We start from the raw sequence: 26,083 nt of genomic DNA on the forward strand, positions 1-26,083 counted from the left end.
ATTGTTGCAAAATAGTGAGTCTAGAAAGATTCTGAAGGCCTGACACCAAAACTTGACGTTCACCATTGATGTTTTTACATTTTCTGCTACAAAACCACTCGCCACTCGTTGTTTTTTTAAGTGTTTTTTTGGTGAGCTGCCACTCCTACAGATGGGATCCCAAAAAACTCCTCTACATCCTCGCCTCGGGGAATAATCCGTCTTTATTTCCAAATGAATCGCACTAAGAGACACATCTATCCGCCGCATCGGTGGATCCCGATCCGAATCCGGCGAGGCGCGTCTCATAAATTATGCGCTCCCGGAGCTTTTTTTTTTGATAAGCTAATAGACGTCTGAGCGGAGGCAAATGATGCCGTCGCCTCGTGTGATTCAGTCACCGGGACATGATTCACTATTGATTAATGTTTAGCAAAGGGGGGGGTGGGGGGGTGGCCCTATCTTTAACATCACACCTCTGTTTATACGACAGAACAGTTTCCTCTCTATTGTTCATTATTCATTAGTCGTCTGGACCGCCTCTGGGACTCCCTCCCATCTGCTGCGGCTCCATTTCCATATGCCCGACTCCACCAAGCGAGGCATACATCTGATAGGGAGAGAGAGAGAGAGAGAGAGAGAGAGAGAGAGGGTGCAAATTCATCGCTTTTGCCCCCTCCCACCCCACCCCTCCCTCTTCATCTCTTTTTCAAAAGGTAATGTATTCATTGATGTTATCATTGGGGGGAATGGATGAAATGATAAAAATGGAAATAAATTGCTCCTTTGAAAAAAAAAAAAAAAAAAAAAAAAAAAAGACAAGAGAGTGCCGGGACACAACAGGACCGCTGTGGGGAAGAGAAGGAGTGGGTTTGGATGTGGTGGGTGGGCGGCAGGGGAGTGAATAAAATAAATAAATAAATAAATAAATAAACAAGAAATGTATAATTAGCAGTTGACCGAGGAGCTGCCTGTATGGAAATTCACACTGAACCAATCCACACAGGAGAGAGTAAAAAAAACCACACACAGGGTTCACAGGGAAATGCTCTTGACTTGTTCTCCAATCAGGCTCTTTGGTTCGCCTTTTATCATTTATTGATGCGTATGCCTCTGCCAGTAAGCCAAGCGCACATATAAACAAAAGTTAGGGAAAAAAATCTTGTCTTTTCTTGGGTGTGAAATGGAATTGGAAATAGAGTGGGGGGCAGGGGGAACTTTGCTCCTTTTACCCTGTTGTTTTATTCTGTTTGATTCCCCTATGTCAAATATTAGGCTTCAACTGATACTTTTGGATTGAAGCTGATATTTTGTGTCAATATATTCAAAATATTTACATTTTTAAAATTTTTCCTGTCAAACACTCTGGGTATTGGTAGTAAATTCACCTACATTACTTGTTTTTTTGATGAGGGGCAACAGAGGGATGCTTTGCACTGTTGGGGCTGCTGTTTTATTCTGCTTGTTTGAATCCCTTCCATTTGATATTAGGGTTTGACACCAATAATTGATACCAATAATTTTGGATTGAAACTGCTGATGGCTGATTGTTTTGTGCCGATATTCAACATCTTTCAATGCGATCATGTTCATGCAAAAAAATTCCAAAAAGTGACAAGGATTCAGTGTTTCCCCGCCAAATTTTATTCTTATCAGGGTGGAAAAGCCTCTGAAACAGCATTTCCCATAGACAACCAGTGTAGTATTGATCTATTTTACAGTAAATATAATACAAATAAATATGAAGTCTGTGTATATTCAATGTGTACATATGGTGTGTGTATATATGGAGCATATACATGGAGTGTATGTGTGTGTAGGTGCACGTGTGTGTATATATACGTATACAGTATGTATACATGGATGGATATGTATGTGTGTATGTGTATATACATTGAGTGTGTTATATGTGTTTCTGCGCATGGTGATATGGTGTATATTGTATAGATGTATGATTGACATATGGTATTTTATCCAGAGAGTAGCCAGAGCATTTTTTCATTGCATTGGAATGCACTGCTTTTTTAATGCATATGACGATAAACTACTTGAACCTGAAATATGTCACCAATCAAACTGCATCATATCAGAGGTGGACGACACTGACTGGCTGATATCAAATTTTTAATTGAGCCAATATCGACCCCATGTATCGATCTAATCCTCATTGAAAGTCATTCAGGTGCTCGATTAGAGGTTTAACACACACTAGAGGAGACTGTGACCTCTTCACACAGAAGCAGACAATCAGAAAACCAATCCAAAGTCCCAGGAACCGCATGCCTGCACTTCACATAATCTGTAAACCCCGCTCAGTGCCTGTCATTGACCCACTGGCCACCGGGCTCCTGTGTAAAGAACACGAGTGGATTAATCAGAGACGGTAATCACATGTTGTCCTGTAGATGTGTGTGTGTGTGTGTGTGTGGGAGCGACCCCGAGGGGCCGGGCTGTCAGTAACGTGAGCCCGGGCCTGTGTTGATGGTCGGGGTCCGTCTCTGGAAGGTCAGCGCGAACACTAACTACGGCTCTCCTCTCCTCTCCTCTCCCTCACTGCGTCAGGGAAATTCAAAACCCAGTGGAGCCGGAGTCACAGACAAGACATTAGCATGCACTAGCGACCGGGGCCACACCGATATATGGGGCCGATACTGGGCTTACAGTAAATATCGAATATCCTCCGGTCAGTGTCGTCCACCTCTGACATGATGGTGGTTCCTCACTGACCACAGTTACATAAAAACAATCTAGAAAATCTGCAAGGACATTTGATTTTTCTCGTTTTGTAATTTAATTCTGTGTTTAAATGCAGTAATCTATCCCAGAATTTCCCTGACTTTGAATAAAAAGCTGCTAATGCAAAAAAACCTTTCATCAGTTTGGGTTTCAGTTGAGAGTTTTAGTGTCCCATGATGGTCAAAATGTTGTTTCAGAGGTTTTTCCACATTGCTAAGAATAAAATGGAAAATGGACAAAATGTAAAGAAAATATCAGCTATTGGCAGCTTCAATAAAAAAATATCAAAACCCATATTAATCTAAACCTACTACCTTTCTTTCTTTCTTTCTTTCTTTCTTTCTTTCTGTTACACACACAACTCCCTCTTTTCTTCTCCCTACCACCAATTGTTCTCTTGTATTGAATTGTATTATATTCCACCCAGCAAGCCCAGATGTTTAACGCAAGGCATTCCAATTATCACGCTCTATTTGTGTGCATGCGTGTGTTTTGCGTGCGCATATGCACATGCAACGTGTGCATGTGTTCATATGCGTTGTATGTTTTTGTGCGGGACCAAAATGTGCTGATGAACATTTTGCCTCCCTAATCCTGCATGCAGCAGTTCGATGAATCTTCACACCCTGGAAAATTTTGGTGAATTTCGGTTTCCCTGCTTGAAAAGGTTGTGGTTGGCTTTTTCTCTAAAATAGCTGACTCATTTCCCCTCATGTCTCCATTCTCTCTGTCAACTGCCATACAACCGTGTCACACTTTAGTTATGCAGCAGCTCTCTGCACCCCGAGAGTGTGCAAAGGTATGTGTGTGTGTGTGGTGCTCAGGTAGAAGGTGTGTGTGTGTGTGTGTGTGTTTCCGCTGCTCTCTTGTTTGCAGGTTTCTTCCTTTTTTACTGCACAAAAAAAACCAACACTCCGCAGACCTGGTCGCCTTATAATAATCCATGTGCTGGTATGCAATATGAATGTGCAGAGAAGGGTGGTGTGTGTGTGTGTGTGTGTGTGTGTGTGTGTGCGTGGAGGATGGGGTGGTGGGGGGTGGGTGGAGGAATTTCTCTGGATTCTTGCAGCAGCTGGTTGGCTGCTGGGCTGGTTTCCATGGCAACGCGTGTAAAAGGAGTACAGTCTCCGTCCCTCAGTCCCGTATCGATGCTCTGTACAAAGGAATAACGTTTTACAATTACATGCCCTCCATTCTCTCTCTTCCTCTCTCTCTCCCTCTCTCCCTCTCTCCCTAATCCTTCTTCTAACTCAAATTGAGGATGATTTATCTGAGCGGAGCCAAAAGTGTTGCTTTTAAAAGATGTCTGAGGTCCATTGAAAATATCAGATATTCCAGTTTTTAATATACAATGCAGACTTCCAGCACCAATCTGCATCAGTATACAAGAATATACATTTTTTTGAACTGATTTTCTCATCCCAATTATACAATCCAAATGCAGATTCTCCTCAGCAAGGATAATTGATTAGAGAAAAGCCTTTGCTGGGAGTGCCACTACTCATGTTCAACACTTTCAGGAAAATGAATTTAGTTCGAAAGCCACCAAGCCATAGATGGAAAATCTGACACACAGCAGATTTTGCGTGCGAAATCTGAATTGCCGAATGGTTGAGGCAAGAGTTAACTTTGGGTAAACGTTCACAAATAGTTCAGTATTTTGCTGGGACTGATAAACCTCCTACAGAGGGACTCTCCGAGGAAATGTATCAAATTCACCAGCTGACCTGCCGCCAGGGTAATTTCAGCTGTGTTGACAAAGCCGGTGTAGGTTTTACTGAGACACGGAAAGCACAGTGTGTTGAAATCATAGAGCATCGTATCAGGTTGAAAAAGAAGTTTGAGGTTTTCTTTGGATATTCATTTTCAATCCATCATTTGTGGTATCTATAATGGAAAAACCGACGGGTGCAACGTCAATGGTGATTGGTGTTGTGCGTGTTGACTGGTGGCAGACTGGCTGCTAAAAGCTTCTTAAAGGTGCAATGTGTGGTATTTTAACATCAATACATCATTACCACATTCATTTTGAGACATTAGTAGAATTATTGTAAACAAATGAGACCATCACTGAGAAAATTGACAGCCTCTACTCTGCATTTTACATTGTGAGCCACCTGGTCAGATTTGGCGGGAAATCTGCTGGATTGCTTTACGGCACAAAAGAAGAAGATGGCCGCTGTCCTTCCAGAGCAAACAGAGCTAAAGCTTTTAGTTTGTGGCAACGGCAGATGGTGGAATGAGTGAAAGGCAGGTGGAAAATCCCTTGAAACATGTTTGTTCTCGTTAGTAAAATGACACCAATGAGTGGGAGGGGGGACAGGAAGCAACAGGGTTTATGGGAAATGTCGTGTTAAAGAAGAACAACGGAATTTTCCATGTAAACGACGTGGATTTGTTTACATTCATAACTTCACTCGTACAGACATAGAGTATGTTGTTAGACCCCAGTTACTATGTTGAATAAATGTATTACCTTCAAAGATGTTCAGAAAGTCTTCATTTTTATTGTTTACAAGGCGACAATGTTTAGGCTACATCCGGATCTCAGAGCAGCGGCTTGGAGAGGAAGCTCCGTCCCTTCATTTGATTGACAATATAAGTTACAGGTGTTCAGGTAACCATACCAGAGACTTCACCCATCAGCACATCATTTAGTAGAACTTCCAGCTCAATATAGGATTGTAACACAAGTAATACAGCTAGACTAGCTAGCAAGCTAACTTACCAGTTGAGTAAGAAGAATGCTACGTCCACACCTCTAACTTCACGTTTCTCCACCAATCAAAAGCTAGTATTAATACCATGTCTCCTTTTATCCATGAGTTTTCTCCACTCAACATTGCAATCAGGTTTTCGTTCTTTGTTCTCCCAAACTCAGTTGTGTCTCTTTCTTCTGTCGACTTCTGTATATAGTGAGCAGAGAGGAAAAACAACCTGGAACGGCTCTCTTCACACAACTGTGTTAAATCTGTGCTCGTACACGTGCTTGAAAACCACTTGATAAGTATTTTTGTTACTGCTCAGGGACCCACTTTGCTCTCTAGCCCTAGGCTACTAGCCTAATGGCCAAAAACTCTGTTGGTCATCTTTCATTTTGAGAAACATACTACATTAAAAACACCAGCTGGCTTGAGATAGAGACTACCAATTGTCTCTAACATGGTCTCATTTGTTTACAGCAATTATACCAAGGTCTCAATTAATTTGACAATGGGTTATTGAAGTTTCAAAATGCACATAGCACCTTTAAGGAATCAAACTGGAATTGTCAGTCATGTGATTTTCAGGTATGCGCTACAGTGGCAGGCTGAAGAGTGAAGACACCTGTAGACACGAATACAGGGAGTTGTTTGCTGTCATACCGCGTCATATGCTTTTATACTACTTGACTGGTTAATGGACCGCTGCTCTGTGCCTCAGGGTGATGCGGCTCCCATGAAACACAGCTGTAAGCCTGACATTTCAGTTCAGTGCAGTGTGGTGCTGCGTGCCACTGGGCAATAGCCATGTTGCACACACTAACATGGACATCTGGGGTTTTCCTCGCTGCTTCGAATCAATTTATATGGATTGTATCATAATTCTTCTCAGTGCGAATTATAGTTGGTAATTATGAGTGTTTCCTCTGTGTGTGTGTGTAGGCTACTGTCTGAGCAACTGAGCTGACTGAGAAACCCTTTAAGGTGCCAGTAAGAGGAGGCATGTGCGTCCTCATCACACTTTATCTGCTGAATTAACACACGGGCCCGACTGGCCTTGTTTTGAATTTCAAGTTCCAAACGATAAATGATTAAAATCCAGCTTGATTACTCAAGTGCATGTGTGACGAGCGCGGGCATGATGGACGTCTGCCAGCCCAGTGAGCAAAAGAAAACAGAAAGTATGGGTGAGTATGGGCTGGCAGCCAGGCATGTGCTGTGCTATCTGCAGTATCTCATCTCCCGACTTGTGATTTGCTGTGGAGGCGGACTGCTCTTTCTGCCGCTGAACTGGATGGCCCACCGGGAGAACTGGTTCCAGGCCTTAGTCATGCCCACAGCCGCTGTCAGAGGCAGTTCGTCTGAAGCCAGTTGAGTGATGGGACACATAGACATACTTTACTGGCAATACCTGTATTTCGTTATCAAGCTGTTATCAAGCTTTCTCCAATTACCTATCCCTGTCCATGTTGCCAGCCACACTGCCCACATAAAACCGTCGCCTGCATACCCAGAGGTTATTACATGAACACTGGCACCTCCTGGTGGAGGAAACACAAACTAGGAAAAAGGTTGACAGTCAACTTTGTGTGGAACCAATCAAGAGTTGATGTGATGAAACAGTCTGGCAATCATTTGTGTGCAGTGTGTTTGTTTCCCTGTCAGTACAAGACATGAAAGGCAGACGCAGGGACTGCAAAAAAGACAAGAAAAATCTTGACAGTACTCATAATTTACTTCCATGATGGGTAGGCTGTGTTAATGTTGGCTGTTGAGTCAGAAAATATCTCTTTTGTTGAATGCATGGTAGTTCCCCTGAAAATGGATTTTAGAAGTAAAAAATATCTAGTTTATGATTCATGAGTGGAGTCACTGCACTTTGACCCTGCCAGCAGTTTCCACACAGCATCATGGCATCTGCTCAACATTAGCTCTAATAGAAGGCAGGGTAAAGTTCAGCTTGGGACATGAATACCAATATCACCTGACTTAACATCCAAAAGCACAATACTTAAAAGATGTCAGATCACATCAATTTATAGCTTTGCTACATATATATATATATATATATGTATTTAAATATACAACATAAAGGCTGTTTTCTGTGTTTTTTCTGTTTTGCTCTGTAAGACAAGAGAGGAGAATGGGCTACTTCAACACAGTCTATGGATGTTTAAAACAGACCATGGTCAAATGTCACCATCTTGTGGGCAAGAGAATAATACCAATACTAACAATACTACTAATACTAATACTAATACTAATACTAATACTAAAACTAGTAATACAAACATCAACCTAGACGGGACAACATGAAGATAAGAATAGCCGTGTAAAAAAAGTGTGACAGTAAAACTAATAGGATAAAAGACATCACATAGCCTACAGTAGAAACAACTTTCTTAGAACAAGTTTAAAGAAGTGATTATTAAGATGAAACTGATTCCAATTCTGTCTGTTTAAGCTCCTCAGGCACAACAATATGAATATGAATCATACTGAGCCATGAGAAAAAGGCAACGTAAATTGTCAAATGAATGAGCGGCCATCCATAATTCATCATCCGTGACTGATCAGGCATTGTAGGCCCGACTATGGAGGCTATAACAGGCATGCAGCTGCACAAGGCATGGAATGGGAAATTTTGATTTAGCAAAGCATTGATGAACAGGGCAAATTAGTGGACAAACTTCAGCCCAACTTCCGCAGTTATAGAAAGTCAATTCTAACTCCTAGTGCTGAAAACTGCGATTCATAGGGGCTGGATACCAGGCTACATTTGACCTTTATACAAGAGTCAATTTGGGGCATAACCTCACATCATACAATTAGGCAACAAATGACATCACAAAGTTATATATAGATAGCCTATTCTCGGGATTGTGATGATGACTGTGTATTTCCCCACCCCTTACAAAAACAACTAGTAGGCGTTAATTCCATACCCACATCACAACAAAACTATTAAGTCCTTTAGAAATATTAGCCTATATAACATTACAGTTGTACCATGGGAAGATAAAAAAAACAACAACAACAACAACAAAACACACCATTAAGTACGAAAGGTCACTATAAACTTTTGAGTAGGCTACCACAGATACGTCCCTACAGGATTATTATAGCAATATTATATAGTGCTTTTTCGTTAGGGATGCTAGTAGTTTGGATTCGCGCCGTTCTTTCTTTTTGGAGAGAGCGTCTCGCCAAACGCCATTCAAAAAGCCGACAGTTTAATGTATCCTTGCTTATCGGCGAATATACATACCTGAGAAAACATGACTTTAGACTTTTACCGAATCGTTCGGGTCTTCTGGTAAATTCGGCATATATGATCCACCAGGCAGCGTTTATTTTAATAAAATATCAACTTAAATATTTGTTTCACACTGCTCGCTAGCCCTCAGCGGTGTAGCCTATTTTAGTGGAGGAAGACTGCGGGAATAACCGAACCAATTCTAAAAATTGAAATTTAATAAAACTGGTTCTGCTTCGTGTATTGGATATGCGCCGAATTGAAGAGCGTCTCCTATCGATTCATAAAAGGTCTGAAGTTTTGTTCTACAATGTTTGTACCTGCCCCGATAAGCAAGTCACCATTAAATCGCAACATATTTTAATTGAGTTTGGGCGAGCGTTCTCTCCACGCGGGAGAAAACGGCACGTATTGAGGCTAACTAGCTTACTTGATAGAACTGCGATAGGGATATTACTAAAGACTGTTAAGCCGTTTGTGTCAGTGCTCCTTATTGGTCTGGTAGTATTATAAAAACGCTTCATGGAGTAATATGGTTAGAGAGGCGGACCTTATGTTGCGTTCATGTCTCCCCGTAAGCTCCTATAACTTAAAGAATCGTAAGCGGCAGCCGTCTTTTATGCTGTAGCAGCAGACGAAAGAGGAGAAATGTGCATCAGGCATGTAATTGATGATTTAAGCTCTCCGCCCCGTTAAGCGGTACACCTAGGCGATTCTGGTAGGCTATGATAGAGTAATTCACACTTCCCCAATTGTTTTACCACTTAGTTTGGTGATGTGAGGTGTCATGTGGGCTTTCCTCTGAATTTTGATATTTCCCGCAGTCATTTAATGTAGCACGATGTGACAGTCCGTCTACCAGCGCTACTCTCCAATATCAGAGAAATCCCCAGATGGAGAACAACTTCTATGGACATTAAACTTGAGTGGACATTGTCTCGTACAGGTTAGTACGTCTGTTTTATGTATTTCCACTTTGTTTCGAGGGTTTTACTACTGAGCATTTACTCTGAACCATGCCTACTATTTAGCTGCCTATTTACCGTTTTGTTGATCTGCAGCGTTTAACGTATATTTAAGGTAGGCTATTGTATGTTTTATATGTGATGTGTTTCCTATAATGAAAACCTAATATGCTTGAGAAAAAAAATAGTTTGGGTCAGAATGGCTGAAAAAGAAGAGTCATAGGCTATTAGATCCATTTTAGTTCATGCTTTGAAACTTATGAGCTTTATTATAGTATAATAGTATTTGGAGACACAGATATCTTATTGATGATCATGAGCTATATATTCACTAATGAAGGAAAGAACAGGATGATGGTGTTCATGCTCCATACTGTACAGAGCTGTTGTGTTCTGTCTTTGAATGAGTGACCACTTCAGGGACACTTGGAGTGTCTGGGCTCCTGTTAAACCAGCAGCCAGTGAATGGCTTCTGTCACACACATGGACATCCTGTCAATAACAACAAAGAGACCCTTCCCCTCTCAGCTACTTCAAAAACCTTTGGTGCAAACACACACATGCTACATACACACACACACTCCCCTTTTGATGGTGCACAGAACAGAGGGTCGTTTGACTTTGCCCTCCCCGATGAAAGGTTTCTGAAAGGGCACGCTGAGAAAGGTCTCTGACATTGGTACATTGGCACTTGACCTTCCCTGTAACTGTGTGTGTGTGTGTGTGGGTGGGGTGGTATTTGAGTACTCATGGGTGGTTAAAGTCAATCCACCCCCTCATATGCCACCCTGGTGCATCCTACTGCCTACACACACATAAAAGTGTATGCTTAGGCACAGCAAAATATGGTAAAGTAATATGTTTTTAATAATATTTGCAATACACAATTCACCTTAAAAGATGCACTAACCCTAACTAAGTAGCTAAGTAAAAATGAACACCGAAGCTTACGTTTGCTTTGATCTGGAATAGCGAATTACAGTTCATCAGCAGCTGATTTGCAGGGTTGTGAGCGGCTGTTTTGGTTATAGTGGGTTTTATAATCACAGATCAGCAGCTTGGTTTAACAATGACCGCTGTGTTGGTCCTGTCTAAATCCACTTACACTTACTGTATGGTCACTGTATGAGGAAGAAAGAGGGCATAGACTATATAATCCTTATTAGTTTACATCAGAACGTCGGCACAAGCCTTATGCTTTAGCATTTCTTCAGTTCACCAACTGCATCTACAACATACCAAAAAACAAATTTGCGGTGAAGTGAAGAATTATTTACTCTCCCTATTGTAAATGAGTAGCTTTTTTAAGTCAGTAGTTTACTTTAGTTCAGTTTACTGTTACCTTTACTTGAGTATGTTTATACTTTGCTATATTTTAAATAGCATCCATTTCAGGGTACAAATTTGGTTAGTTAGGCTCTCCGTTAGCATCGCATCAGAAACTGGCCAGTCGCAGATTGCATCTGCTTCCTTCAAACCTGGAGTAAATGTTAAGTTAACTAAATGTACCTATTATTAAATGCTCAAAGTTCTACATGCTAGTAGCTTTGTTTACATTACCCAAAAAGCCACCTATTCAGCTTCAGTATTATGGTTTGTGTTAGCTAGTTGTTGTCTAGCTAGTTTGCTAGCCTTGCTAGCTAACGCTAGTTGAAGAAACACCAATGCAGTGACTCAGAGACTTTCACCTGAGTGCATTTTAAATGGGCTACTTTTTATTTTTACCAAAACAGATTATAGCACTAGTAATTTTACTTCCACTTGAGTAAAATTTCAGCAAAGAAACAATACGACTACTTGAGTATTTTCTATTTGGGTGCTCTTTTCACCGCTGACAGTTTGCCCAACTTTTTAAAAATTAAAGATAACTATGTTTTAAATATAGTGGTGTTATTCAATCTCGTGTTTGCATCAGCCCCACCTGTGAAGCCTCTAAAAAGAAAAAGAGAAAAAAAAAAAAAATGGCCCAGAGACAGGAAGTGTGGTTACATAGTCGTAAGTCAAACACAGGAAGCTTTACTCCCCCTGTACATGCAGGATTACTGAAGGGTTCAAACTGCAGAAGAGGCTGTTAGGGAGGGCTGCAGCGCTGCACATTTCACAAGGTATGAATCTGCATTTGTAGGAGTGTGTGTGTGTGTGTGTGTGTGTGTGTGTGTGTGTGTGTGTGTGTGTGGGTGTGTGTGGGAGGTTGGGTGTCAATATCAGTGTCAATATATGTCGCTCTATGTGCCTAAATGTGTGTGATTAAATGCTGATGAAGAGATTCATTCCAGATTAGATGTGGACATACTCCACACAAAACAACTACTTGATCCAAAATGATTGATAACACAAAATTAGAGCAAACTGTGGTACTTTTAAAAGGATAGTAGATAACTTAAGGCCTAAATTGATAAGATTATAACAACTTTTTAAACCGGATCCTCAGACTTGATGATCAGCTTCAGACAATGATTTTTAAAATTTTTATTGCGTTTCGGAATAGAAAACTGTGTGACGGCATGCATGTTTGTTTATGTTTCTGTTAGGGTTAGACCAATATATTGGGCTGATATTGGGCTTTAATTGAAAATATGATCAGCCAGTCAATTTCGTCCACTGTTGATATAATGGAGGTTCCTCCCAGTCTGTAAAACCGGCATATTTTATTTATTAATTGAAGTTTTCAATGATGATTTTTGTGCATTGATTCTTCATTTAAAGACCTAATACATCCCAGAGTTTCCCCTACCATTGAATCAGTGCGGTGGTTCACCCTGCTTTAAAGAGCTTTCAACTCCAAAATTATGTCATTAGGATTTCAATGGAGAGTTTTAGTGTCCCATGATGGTGTAAATACGGCTTCAGAGGCTTTTCCACCCTGTTAAGAATAAAATTCCCCAGGAAACACTGAATACTTTGGCATGAAAATGAATATCGCCACAAAATATGTGACAGCTTCAGTACAAAAATATCAGTATCAGCTTTCAAAAGCGCATATCGGTCGAACCCTAGTCTCTACGGCTGTGTGTCCGTGTCATGCCACATGTCACAGGGTCAGCGAGTGTTCGGTAAAGGCTTGGCTGTCACATGGGGACTTGTGCCGGGTTATGACGACCACGACGACAACGACCAGTGCTGCAGAGTCAGGCTCGTGTATTCCTGATCAGCGTTTAGTATTACAGCTCTATTAATAGTCCCTTCCCGGTCCCCTCTCCACCACTGGGGCTGGCACACACACACACACAACTCTCTGGCAGGCCTCAAATATCACTTGCCATCAAACCTCTACTGCTGCCTCCATCTAAGCAGCAGGAGTTAGGTAGCTATTTATCCGGTTGACAATACAAAGCAGAGGTGGAGAGAGATTGCCGCGGTTACAAGACGCTCCAGGACTCCCAAGGGAGACAGCTGGCGTTTACAAGTGCTGAAGGTATGGGCAGTTTTATTTTAGCTGTGCGGAGGTTGAGAGGGCTGGTTCCAGGTCTGCCAGTTATGTTATTTGGGGATTTCGAGGCAGGTTCGACAACTGCAGGGGTTCTCAAACGTCCTAAAATGTCCCGGACCCCCCCAAAAATAGACACACATTAAGTCCATGGATGCCTCAGCTGATTAGACTTTGTCCATGGAGCCCATATGGGAAGGTTTTTGTTTGTGCGTCTGCACGCGTGTCGAGAGTGAAACCTGTGGTTAGAAAAGTCACTCTTAATCTTTCTATTGAGATGATTTCTAGTGAATTTTAGTGCAAACTATTCTGTGTGTCCCTGGTACCCCACTTTGAGACCTAACCGGGTTAGCATGGGGTTGTCAGGGCAACTCGCTCGCAGCCGGCTCTTGTGGTTGCTGTGTTGAGGGTGATGAAACATTTCTCTCTCTCTCTGTTTCTTCCTTTCACAGGGCAACTGACATCTCTTAATCAGGACAGGACAGGGTGTGCGAAGCGTCAAGGGCGGAAAACAGCCCTCCCCGAGCCTGTCTCTTCCTCCTCCTCCTCCTCCTCCTCCTCCTCTGTCCTCCCCTGCCAGCCCATCTTTCCTCTGGAGTGAAAGGCTAGTCGGCGCGTGCTGCAGCGGAGGGAAGGTGGGTGACGGCAACACCGGCGCTATCTCGAGAATCTGAGAGATCACATCCAACTGTTCTGAAGGAAGGACTAGCCCAAGGTTCTCCAGAGGTTCTCCAGAGGTTCCTCGGAGGTTGTTTGGAACATTTTGGCAGAGGTCAAAGAGTGGAGACCTGCAGCCATGTCGCCGTTCCTGCGGATCGGTTTCTCCAACTTTGAGATCGATCCCGGTCTGGCCTACCATGAAGAGGTGCTGAGCCCTTACTGCGCGGTCTACATGAAGGAGGCCGTCGACACAGGTTACCTACTGTGTGTTTGTGTTTGTTTGTGTGTGTGTGTGTGTGTGCAAAATAGAGAGCGGTAGATGTGGAAGAGCATGGTTAAGTTGTTAAAGAATATCCAGAATATATAGAGATGTTAGCAGGGTTAGACCAAAGTATTGGTTTGTTGATACTGACCTTACTTTGAAAATCAACACTGGCTAGTCAGTTTCGATTTGATGGATATGACGCAATTTTGTTGATTACATATTTATTGTACAACTGATCAATACTACACTGGTTGTCAATGGGAAGCCCTTAATCTGAATTGATTCTAATGTCACATTTTGATCAGATTCCACACGGATGCATGAATATGTTTGATTAGTTTTAGTAGTAGTAGTAGTAGTATTAGTAGTAGTTGTATTAGTAGTAGTAGTAGTAGAATTATCCTGAGTTATCATGTGCATTAAAATGGACATATTTAAAGTAATATTCCACACCTTTTTCATATAAATAAATGTCAGTTTTGCTAGTCTCTATTACTAATTGCTGTAACACAACAGTGATTCAACCTCCAGTTCATGAAAGCTTTTACATTTGCTGTTCTAAACACCCAGAGTCTGGTAGCTCTTTCCTGGAAAAGTACTGTTTTTTTCTGGAAGCACAGCAGCAGTTTGTCTGGAATAAATAACAGAAGGTAGAAGAAGCTGCAGTCTACACTGAATGTCTTTATTATTACAGCAAGTTCCCGACATTGAGTGCAAAACAGCAAAGCAATATCGCTTAAACAAGAAAACAAGAATCTCGCAGATTATCACTTTAAGGATTTTTATCAATATTGGTATATTACATCAGCTAATTGCAGCTTGACTATACAAATATCGGTATTGGCCTTCATATTCAAACCCGTACCAGCTAAGCCTTAGCTGGGGATCCGAGCTAGATGACAGGCGCTGGATTGTTGTGTTTCAAAGAATGCAACGACAGATAAAGATAGTGCCATGTATGTGCGTGTGTGTCCATATATTTTTAAAACAATACGCCTTTATATCCTTCCATTTTTAAGGTCTTCGTTGCGGTCGGGTGAGTCATGCCAGTATCACAACTTTCAGCAATTTCCCAGAGCGATAATGGACTAGACTAGAAGTCGTTCTTCTGCTTCTGACTATCTTTAACCTCTGGTGAATATGAGTGCAGTGGCGCTAAAAACAGTGTGCCATTGAGAGGAAAGAGGAGGGATCTGCTGTTTCTTTTCCTCTTCTGTAACCACAAGGCTGGTCCTGCAGCGTAGCAGAGGAGGAGGCAGCAGAGTGACGCTGTGTGTGTGTGTGTGTGTGTGTGTGTGTGTGTGTGTGTGTATTCTTGAGTACTGAATTCAACCTACTGACTCATTGGAAGGACTACGTCACTTAGTTTCATTTCACTTGAGTTCAGATGAAATCTTCCTAAGAGCTGCATGACCTTGACCTCAGCAACAATACACTGGAAACATAGAAATTACTGTCATTTATTCACATAATAGTACGACCGATAGGGGTTTTCGAAGGCCGATAGTGATATTTTTGGATTGAAGCTCTTGATATTTTGTGCAGATAGTCAATATCTTTAAGTGTGACTGTTTTTATGGCATGGTGGAAAAGCCTCTGAAACGGCATTTAGACAATGGGAAACTAAAACTCTCCACTGAAACCAGGATAATACTACTACTACTTCTTACTTCTTCCCATAGACAACCAGTGTAGTATTGATCAATTCTACAGCTGGACCAGATCTGATTGCTAATAAAAGGCCAATATCTGCCCCATATATGAGTTTCACATCATAAGAAAACAACTATCCTCTCAGCAGCTACCAGTACATATAAATGTCTCCTTCCCAGCATATTCTACTGCTACACATCACAGCCGGTCAGCTTCAGTGGTTTCAGTGTTTATGACTGACCCGCTGCTCACCGGCTCCATGCTGAGCTTGTATCATTAACAGCTGATGATGAGAAACTGCTGGCTAAAAAAAACAAAACAGCTACCAGGCATTTTAGCTCACTGTAAAATGATGTGCAGCTGATTTCATCCTCAAAAAGAAGGCATTTATCAATGCTTTCCAGTACTATGATTCTTATTGAAGTCAAAGCTGAGAGTGTTGAGAGTATTGCAGCATTAAAGGTCCCATATTATTCAGTTTTGATGATTTTGTTTTTATTTATTGAATGAATTTGAAGATGCTGGACCCTCATTGGCCGACAGCAGCTCCTCTAATTCAAATGAGGTAAACCCGTGTGGAGGCTTTCCAGTTCAAATGCTGCAAACTGGCCTGATTGGACGGAAGAGATCCTTTACTGAGGGAGCCAATCAGGAGCAAGTCCAGTTGTGATGCGTTTTACTCGAGTTAGTCAGAAACTGCCTGGAAAAAAGGATGGATTTTTAAAAGTGCAACAACTTTAAATTTAAGCACTCAAAAAGAATCACATTAAAAAAAAAAAATCTCTACATGAAACATCTTTGCTCATGTATACACATCTTGAATTCCTATAGCAGCGCCCCTTTAAACAGAGGCATGAAAGCACATCCAAATGTAAATGTCACCTCAGTGTCTTTTACAGAGAAACAACACAGGAACTGAGTTGAGGGTGAGACCAAAACATGACACCTCTCGCTCTGAATAAGACAGCTAGGAAACTTTCTAAAAAAAAAAAAAAAAAGCACAATCTGATGCGTGCGTCTGGGGAGAAACAGACATATTTTCCTCTCTGGGCGGTTTAATCAGCATAGACAGCAGCTGGCAGGGCCGGTGGACAGACATGATGAGCCGATGATGGAGAGGGATGCAGAACGCTTTGGGAGCAGAAAAAAGCTTAGTGGGCTTTATTGTTGAAACGGCAGGATGGCATGTGGGTGTTATGTAAGTGGATATATGGGATGTTATTGCAGAAAAGAAATGCAGCAGATGTCAATGATCAAGGCCAGGAGGTTTTCCAGGCCATGTGACGAGATAGAAAATCTCTTAACACTATGAATACATAATCATAAAGAGTGGCTGAACTGTAAGAATTTAATGTTAGGACCCGCTGTGGGGAAAAATACAGTTCCAGCCGAATGTATTATTCTTCCATAAACATAGGATCAAATTCTGTGCTGTTGAATGTATTTGATAAGGTGAATAGTTTGTACATTTTCTGTCCATATGTATATGTAGATGCACATCATGCATAAGCTGTAAATTCCCATATTTGTTTTCTTCATAGTTCCATATTCTCACTCATTCGTATACATTGCATACATCTCAATATATTTACAATTTCTCACTCTTTTCATACCGCATCTATTTCATTTTTTGGTATATTTTCATATCGTACAGATTTTCATTCATTCAGCATGTTCCACCGCTGCTATTTTGCACATCCTCATAATGCTATAGCTCATATGTTTTCATACTTTTCATACATTTCTCATAATATTATCTTGACAGTGGAATTTTAGGTTGCATTATGTTTGATACCCCCCATTTGCTATTTTCTTATTTATTATTATTCATGCTTTTCTTTGCTGTATCCTATTGTTATTTGCAATCTAATTTTCCAAATAAAGGTGCACTAGGCAAGATTTGATGTAAAAACACAATAGAATCATCCTAGTTGCCCAAAATTGACGAATCACAACTTAACAGTAAGATCCAAAAGTGTCACATTGTATGATATCTGAGTATTGAAGTCAGCAAAATTCAAACAACTACCTCTTGCTGCCATTTGTTGCCTCCAACATGCAAAAATCACCTATCATCTAGTTTACAGTTTCATCTTATGTCTCAGTATTCCTCCTGCCTGATTTATATGTCTTCTCTGTTTCCCTCCCCAGAGAAGGGCCAGGTGTACAAGCAGAAGAAGCCCACCATGTACCCGCCGTGGAGCACCACGTTCGACGCCCACGTGCACCGGGGCAGGGTCATGCACGTGATGGTGAAGGACCGGACCGCCGAGCTCAAGTCTGAGGCCACCGTGGCCCTGGACACCCTGGCGTCCCGCTGCAAGAAGGAGAATGGCAAGCTGGAGATCTGGGTGAGTGTGCGTGTGTGTGTGTCTGTGTGTCTTCCAGTCAGACAGTTCATGACATTAGCCCGCATCCACGCTCTTCCCCTTTCATTCTTCATATTTTCTGATGAATTCCCTCCCGTCCGTCCGTTCGTTCCAGAGAATCGCTAAAATGTTGCTTTTGTTTCCCTCTTTCTTTCTTCCTTCTGTTTCTCTTTGTCTCAGCTGGAGCTGAAGCCACAGGGCCGCCTGCTGATGGAGGCCAAATATTATCTAGAGAAAAGTGGTGAGTGGTTCAAACCTTTATAACCCGACCTGCTGCTGCCCCGTCATGTTAAAGCAACTACAATATAACACACAGGGCTTGGAGGCAGAAAGGAGTGATTACATTTTCTCAAACTGAAAATAAGGGTTTAGAGCCTCTTGTCATCAGCTGGTTAGAAGCACTGCAAATGTGCTTTATATTAGATCGCGTTCACTGGTGCTTTCCTGACACCAACACCATGCCAAGACCTGGAAGAAGCCCTCTCATGTATCTGTATATATATAGACTTGGCAATTAAGAAGCCGCTGCCCACAACAACAGGTGGCATAGCCACTGGCACACAGTGACCATTTGCTCGGTAGATGTCCTCCTCTGGCACACACACACACACACACACACAAACAAACACTAGCAACAGAGGACATGTAGCAACTAATGTAATAACTACCAGATAATAATAATAATAACTTGCCAAAATGGGTAATAAAACCTGTTAATGTAATACATTCCCTGATAATTTTCATAATGTAATAATAATATTGACTAATAATGTAATAACTCACAAAATTATGCATTATCAGTTGTTACTGGACATGCCTGTCAAGCATTTGAGGAAGTATGAAGATGACACAATGTGACTTGCCTCATGTGCTTTCTCTGTCATTGTCTGTCTCTGTTAAAGGTAAACACTTTTTTTGGAATGAATGAATGGAAATTAAATATCATTAAATCAATATAGCTGATGCTCTTGTGGGTGAGAGTGATTTTTTAGCTTTGCACAGTCTCCCATCGCCCACCGCTTTCACACCTTTGAGAAAAATAGCCTCTGGTATTTCAAACAGTATGTTACTTATATTTCTTGTAAATCTTACCAGTTTCTTACACAGAGCTGCCAGACTTAGCAGCATATCATTTATGAATCCTTATCATTTAGCTTTAGAGCTACTACAAGTTCTCATTTTCTCACATTTGAGACAATGCTGGTGCCTGGTATCACTCAACATAGTGTATGATAAACTGTTAGCATAAAGAAAACAATCTACCAGGGACACAGAGGATGGCCTAAATCCCAAAATGGGGCTGCAGTAGAGAAAAGTGTCCCATCCCCAGTAATTGAGACCCTGTATATTCGCCCTCTTTGCTCAAATTAAATTCTGGTGTTGGGTATGGACACCTCTCACCTACAGGAAGTGACAAATTGAAACTTAAGAGTGAAATCCAAACTGTCTCCTAACCAGCAGCGAGCAGCACTCTGTCCAGAGAAAGCTGGACTCACCAACATTAGATCTTTTCCTCTCTCATCTCTTTGGTATCTTTGGTATAAAGCATCACAGACCGGCTGGGTCGGTAAACGTGTGTGCAGTTTACTGACCTCACCTTCAAATTGTTCAAATCGTTACCTCTTGCTGCATTTGGAGCCACCAGCGTGCGTAGTTGCCTTGTGCAGCTTTAATGGGAATGCTGACCAATGGACCATTCTCCTACAAACTCAATGCATCCTTTTAACTTTTCATTTTTCATTTTCATATCTGTGTGCTGCCTGTCTGTCAGATGCTACAGGTCAGAGTGAGGGGGATATGGAGCCCGAGAGGGAGAGAGAGGGTCTGTTCGCCCTCCATCAGCGACGCGGCGCCATCAAACAGGCCAAAGTTCACGTGGTCAAGTGTCACGAATTCAGCGCCACCTTCTTCCCCCAGCCGACCTTCTGCTCCGTCTGCAAGGAGTTTGTCTGGTACAGACCTGACTGCGAACACCCACTCTCATCGTATTAGTCATTTTTGGATGTTTGGTTGATGACTCCCCTTATCTGTTTTTCTCCACCACAGGGGTCTTAACAAGCAGGGCTACCAGTGCAGACGTGAGTGGCAGTTTTCTTTTTTTTTCCACTGTGTATCGCCATGGCAGCAGCACACCGTGATACCCCTCTTCTTCTCTTCTTTTCTCACCTTGTCATCTTTTCTCCTCTAGAGTGCAATGCGGCCATCCACAAAAAATGCATCGACAAAGTTATCGCCAAATGCACGGGGTCAGCGGTCAACAGCAAAGAAACAATGGTGAGTCTTGTCAGTTGTTCCAGAAATAGAAGTCTTGCCTCAATCTGGTTTTTGAGACTCTTACACACACACTCCTTATGTCACATATGACGCTGTATAACAATGGGTCGATTCTTCAGAGCAGAGGTGATTTCTGAGGTGGCTGACGTGTAAAGGAGATTTGTAAACTTGTGGTTACAATGCTTACTAATCAAATAGTCACCTCATACAGGAGTATCATATCATTACATGACATTCTCGTCTCGGCTCTCTCCTCCCTGCTTCATCTTCTCGCCCTTGTTTCACTTCCTCCTCAGACGCATGCCTGCCGTTTTCATATGCATGAAAACAATAGAACATGCCAAAGCTAATGTTGTGGTATATAGCATAGAGAGGTTCCACCCACTCGTTGGTTCCAGGAAGTGTTTTTGCCATTACTTTTTTTAGCATGATAAATGTAATAAAAGCTGGTTCCATGTGGTTGGTGGTGGTACAACTAGTGCCGGTACACAAATAGTTAATTTAGTTGTGAAAAAATATACAATTACAGCTTTTCACAATTGCCCTAACAATAACACACAATAACCCTAACCCTAACCACACACTTCTGAAACTAGGGCTCATTTTCTCAAAACTCTAAACACAAAACACAAAACCACTAACACAAAATGCAAAATGTAACAGTTTTGCATTTTGTGTTAGTGGTTTTGTGTCCAGAATATTGTGCCTAATGTAGAGAACGAGAGAAAACTACACAGTACTGAGTGTAGCGTTTTGCAAAAAGTGTGACAGAGAATTGCAAACTGAAAATGTGCTTGTAGGTTTGCAGACACGGTTTAGGGATGTGATACATGAGTTTCAGGTTTTAGTGATTGTGTCCCAAGTCCCAGTTTTAGTGTGTAAACAATTGTGAAAAACTGTAAATGCAAGAAGACTTCTTTTTTCTTTATCATAAAGTTAAAAAATGTATAACAAACTCCAGTAGAATGGGTGGAACCACTTAGATATGGTTTTGTAAAATCTCTGTCTACAAGGAGTGAATAGTAAAAGAGCTTTCTGGAACAGCAGCCAAGGACCATCACAATATTACATGGACACTGGACAGTGTAACATGTGCCTGATGCTTTGCTACCAAAGTTGCCATGTCTGCTTACTGTAAGTGACTCTGGGCCTATTTTTCAGAAAGTTGCTTAAAAATATCGTCAGTGTCAGGTTTTTGGGCTTGTTTTCAAATTGTCGTTGTGCTTTTTGAGGTTTTTTGAGACTATATCAGTTTAAATAGAAGCTGTCAAACATCCCCACCTGCTGCCCAGTTCTGTTAACTGCACAACAGTTTGTTTCCCCTCCCCCACCCGTCTTCCCACCCAGTTGTCGTTGATGGTTGGGTTGCTTGTTTGTCTTGCTGTGCTAAACCTGTACTAGGTCTCCCATGATAAGCTGTATGATAGGCCTATGTGTTGTGTGCGTTCAGGTGAGAGTGTGTTCACTGTGTGTGTTGCAGATCCACAAGGAGCGCTTCAAGATCGACATGCCCCACAGGTTTAAAGTTTACAACTACAAAAGTCCCACCTTCTGCGAACACTGTGGGACTCTGCTGTGGGGGCTGGCCAAGCAGGGGCTCAAATGTGAGGGTGAGAGACCTTTAATACATCTGCACGCATTACAGTATCACTTTGTAACCTAATTTGTCTCAGAAACTTCACAGTACACGCTAAATGAGTTTTCTACCAGGTAATCAGTGCACAACTGTACTGAAATTGTTCTCTACGCTTAATAATTCCCTGCTGCATCATCAACTTTGTAACATTATGTTGGAGTGACACGTCCAGAGTGGTAATCCTGTGTTTTCTGTGCAGAATGTGGTATGAACGTCCACCATAAATGCCAGAAGAAAGTGGCCAACCTCTGTGGGGTCAACCAAAAACTGATGGCCGAAGCTCTAGCCATCATCGAGAGCAAACAGCAGGTCAGACAAACAAATGTTCTGGGCTATGTTCAGATTTAGAGAAGTTACTATTGTGAAGTAAAATGCCATATTTGTGACATGTTGGCTCAAGCTATTAGCTGTTGCCAGGTTCAACGCAATAGATATCTGTATTGGCCTTCAGAAACCCATATTAGTCTGACTCTGGTAATACCTTTCCCCTATAGGCCAGAAGCACCAGAGACAGTGACATCATTGGTCGAGAGGGGCCAGTAGGCGTGGGCCAGGCGGGAGTGGTCCGAGCTCCATCGGGGTTAGTGATGGGTTTGCCCGCTACAGCGACTCCTGCACGCAAAGGTAAGGCAAAACATATGTGTCTATGTTGCCAACTCCTCAACATTCTGTAGGTAAACAGGTCTAAAATCTTCTCAAGCCTATTATTTCTTCTTAATAGGTCTTTAATATTACATCCCTCCTCCTTTCCCATTCCCATCCCTTCCCCAGAGTTGCAGGGTATATCGTGGGACAGTCCAGCAGATGTGAGCGGGCTGGTCATGGAGGAGGAGAAAGAGGAAGAGGAGCCCCTGTACGCTGTGCCCAGGAAGGAACACCAGCACAAGTTCACCATCGACAACTTCGCCCTGCACAAGATGCTCGGCAAAGGCAGCTTTGGCAAGGTGCTGGAGGAGATAAGGTCAAAGTGTAATGGGGAAAGTGGGTGACTGCAGCAGCAAAGACTAGGATATAGATACGAATACAGCAAATAGAATATATCGAAGTATCGTTGAAGGATTTGAGAGGGAGGGGAGAAAGCAATGATTGAACAATGGAAACTTAAACTTGTTACTGCTCTGTGGATTTTTGCATAGTTGCTGTAAGAACTCAAAGAAATTATGAGGAAACTATGAAGTGTCCAGCAGCAGCAGCAGTGTTCATGATGTTCCCGGTGTGTTTCCAGGTGTTTCTAGCGGAGCTGAAAGGCACCGGACAGTTCTTCGCGGTGAAGGCTCTGAAGAAAGATGTGGTCCTGATGGACGATGATGTGGAGTGCACCATGGTGGAGAGGAGGGTCCTCTCTTTAGCCTGGGAACATCCCTTCCTCACACACCTTTACTGCACCTTCCAGACCAAGGTAATAACACCCAGACATCCACATCCACACACTCCCTACACCCTCCTCAGCCAGTTCTCTGACCTATCTGTGTTTCGTTTTGTTCTTTTCCCAGGAGAACTTGTTCTTTGTGATGGAGTATCTGAACGGAGGCGACCTCATGTTCCACATCCAGAACTGCCACAAGTTCGACCTGCACAGATCCACGTATGTCAGTCCAAAGACACGTCAGATGTTGGCCGAATACACGCCTCCATTTTGCATCACCCTCCTTTACACCTTAAGAAAGACGCCATATCTCCTCTTTGTGTGTCTTCCTGCAGGTTCTACGCAGCGGAGATCGTCTGTGGGCTCCAGTTCCTGCACTCTAAAGGAATCGTATACAGGTAGGTTCTCAGCCTAGACCCGACCTCGCGCTAGAAGAGATGATATACAGTACACAAACAGCACCCCCCCCTTCTGTTTCTCTGTAGGGATCTGAAGCTGGATAACGTGCTGCTGGACTCCGACGGCCATATAAAGATAGCAGACTTTGGCATGTGTAAGGAGAACATGCAGGAGGACTCGCGGACCTCCACCTTCTGTGGGACCCCCGACTACATCGCCCCCGAGGTGAACACACACTCCTTGTTATGATGGAAGCACACATTTGCATTATAGATGTCATTATAGATTAGGGTTAGACCGATATATGGGGCCGATATTGATGTGGTCCAGCCATTGTCGGTCACCTCTGATATGATGGATATGATGCAGTTTGATTGATTACATATTTATTGTAGGATTGATCAATACTACACTGGTTGTCTATGGGAAGACCTTAACCTGAATTGATTCCAAGACTGAGCTGGGGACTGTCTATCATAGCAGTGTGTTTGTGTGTGTGTGTTAGATCCTGCTGGGTCAGAAGTACAACAGCTCAGTGGACTGGTGGTCCTTCGGAGTGCTGCTGTACGAGATGCTGATCGGTCAGTCTCCGTTCCACGGTCGCGACGAAGAGGAGCTGTTCCAGTCCATACGCACCGACGACCCCTGTTACCCCCGCTGGCTGCCCAAAGACGCCAGAGACATGCTGGTCAAGGTCAGAGGCTGTGTGTGTGTGTGTGTGTGTGTCTCTTAGCTTCAAAAATCAGGATAACTCAGTTTCCTCTCCTGTGCCATTTCCCATCTAACCTAGCTTAGTGTGAGAGAGGATGATGACTGATAATGAGGTTTATTTCTGGTTCGATTGGAGTAAACAGAAGAACTGGGTAGTTTGATTGACAGGTGATCTGTGGGAAGCAAAGATGAAGACAAAATAAAGATGAATGTTTTATTCTTTTGATTGGTAACTGAAATTAAAATAGTGATTTGTCACCCTGCTTGTTACTCTAAGTAATTATATCACTGTAATCCAGCACTGCCTGTATGTCATGTATGTAACCTGGGCTCTGACGTGCTTGTCTGCTCTCTAGCTGTTTGTGAGGGAGCCTGAGCAGAGGTTAGGGGTGAAGGGCAACATCAGGCATCACAGCTTCTTCCACGGCACCGACTGGAACGCGCTGGAGCAACGGCAGGTGGAGCCGCCCTTCAGGCCAACTGTGGTAAGCACAGTCACAAGCTGACTGTACTCAAAAGATTTGTACGCAACATATTTCACATTTAACATTCTCTCCTCCACCCTCACAGAAATCAGCCAGTGACTGCAGTAACTTTGACAAGGAGTTCATTAACGAGAAGCCCAGGCTGTCCTGTGCTGACCGGACCCTCATCAACAGCGTTGACCAGACCATGTTCAGAAACTTCTCCTTCGTTAACCCAGGCATCGCCCGCATCCCGGCACCCTGACCGCCCGACAGACGACCTGCCGCCTACCAGCCAGCCGCTCACAACCAGCACTTACTACAACACAGAGACAATAGACCATGAATGTCACAAAACTCAACTGTAACATATTCACAACTTAACGACAACCACTAAAGGGGCAGAGTCCGGCCTGGGACCTTTGTCGCATGTCATCCCTCTCTCTCTCTCTTTCTCTCTCTCTCTCTCTCTCTCTCTCGCTCTCTTTCCTGTCTCTCTCCACTTTCAACTGTATAATAAAGGCAAAAATGGCAAAAAATAGTGTTGGAAAAAGAAACAATAACCACTAAGCTCAGTGAAAGAGGCAGAGGCATCATATTTTCATCCCAATCAGAGGAGGAACAGAGTAATCCACAGAGACATTACCACTCTGCAAGCAGATAATAAGCTCATTAGAAGCAGATATAATCATCAAACACCAGAAAATTACATTCAGTCATGTCAAGTTGCCCCATGACGTATTCAACCTCCTTCATTTTTTTTGCCATGAAAACCAAAGGCCAAATCAGATCCACTGTGATGTCCATCCAGAAGTCTTTGTTCCATTGGCCAGTCATGACTTTTGTTGTTTCCTGTTGTATTCCAGTGCGCACCGAGTCTGTTACCTCCATGTGGGTCCGATTTCCATTGGCCTAGAGTTGAAGTTGTATAGTTGATAGAAAGCCAAATGTTGTAAAAGTAAATTTAGTCCAATCCTGTCAACATGCTGTCATTTGAAATGGTTAGAGATCTGTTGATGTGTAGCAGAGGTAAATTACAGGGTTTTTGTTTACATGTGTTTTCCTATTGCACCTCAGGAGCTTTGTGATTGATGTCATGATTTGGATCAGGTACGTAGATCCTGCATACTGTAGTTTTTATTGTTTTCTTTATTGTGAATCGTGTACAATGAAATAAGAAGGTTTTTTTAGACCGCTGTCTGTGTGTGTCTATTTAAGGGC

General features: G+C 42.4%; 1 protein-coding gene across 2 annotated transcripts; it reads left to right on the forward strand.

Annotated features, from left to right (window-relative positions):
• Nucleotides 1-9,555: 9,555 nt before the first annotated feature.
• Nucleotides 9,556-26,041, forward strand: prkcq (protein kinase C, theta). Of its 2 annotated transcripts, none has more exons than XM_071523106.1 (18): nucleotides 9,556-9,619; nucleotides 13,518-13,979; nucleotides 17,795-17,994; nucleotides 18,193-18,253; nucleotides 19,784-19,964; nucleotides 20,059-20,090; nucleotides 20,201-20,286; nucleotides 21,767-21,896; nucleotides 22,122-22,231; nucleotides 22,417-22,546; nucleotides 22,694-22,866; nucleotides 23,148-23,321; nucleotides 23,416-23,507; nucleotides 23,624-23,686; nucleotides 23,774-23,912; nucleotides 24,193-24,381; nucleotides 24,755-24,883; nucleotides 24,969-26,041. In XM_071523106.1, the coding sequence occupies exons 2-18, from the start codon at nucleotides 13,862-13,864 to the stop codon at nucleotides 25,125-25,127; spliced, it is 2,166 nt and encodes a 721-aa protein (XP_071379207.1). In that variant the 5' UTR covers nucleotides 9,556-9,619; nucleotides 13,518-13,861; the 3' UTR covers nucleotides 25,128-26,041. The 2 variants fall into 2 exon arrangements, with proteins under 2 accessions (XP_071379207.1, XP_071379209.1); XM_071523108.1 differs by having other exon boundaries at nucleotides 19,793-19,964.
• Nucleotides 26,042-26,083: the final 42 nt, after the last annotated feature.

The sequence above is a fragment of the Centroberyx affinis genome, unplaced genomic scaffold, assembly GCF_046629955.1.
Source record: "Centroberyx affinis isolate AG114_WGS23_722 - 3 ecotype Tasmania unplaced genomic scaffold, CSIRO-AGI_Caff_v1 ptg001065l_1, whole genome shotgun sequence".
Lineage (NCBI taxonomy): Eukaryota > Metazoa > Chordata > Actinopteri > Beryciformes > Berycidae > Centroberyx > Centroberyx affinis.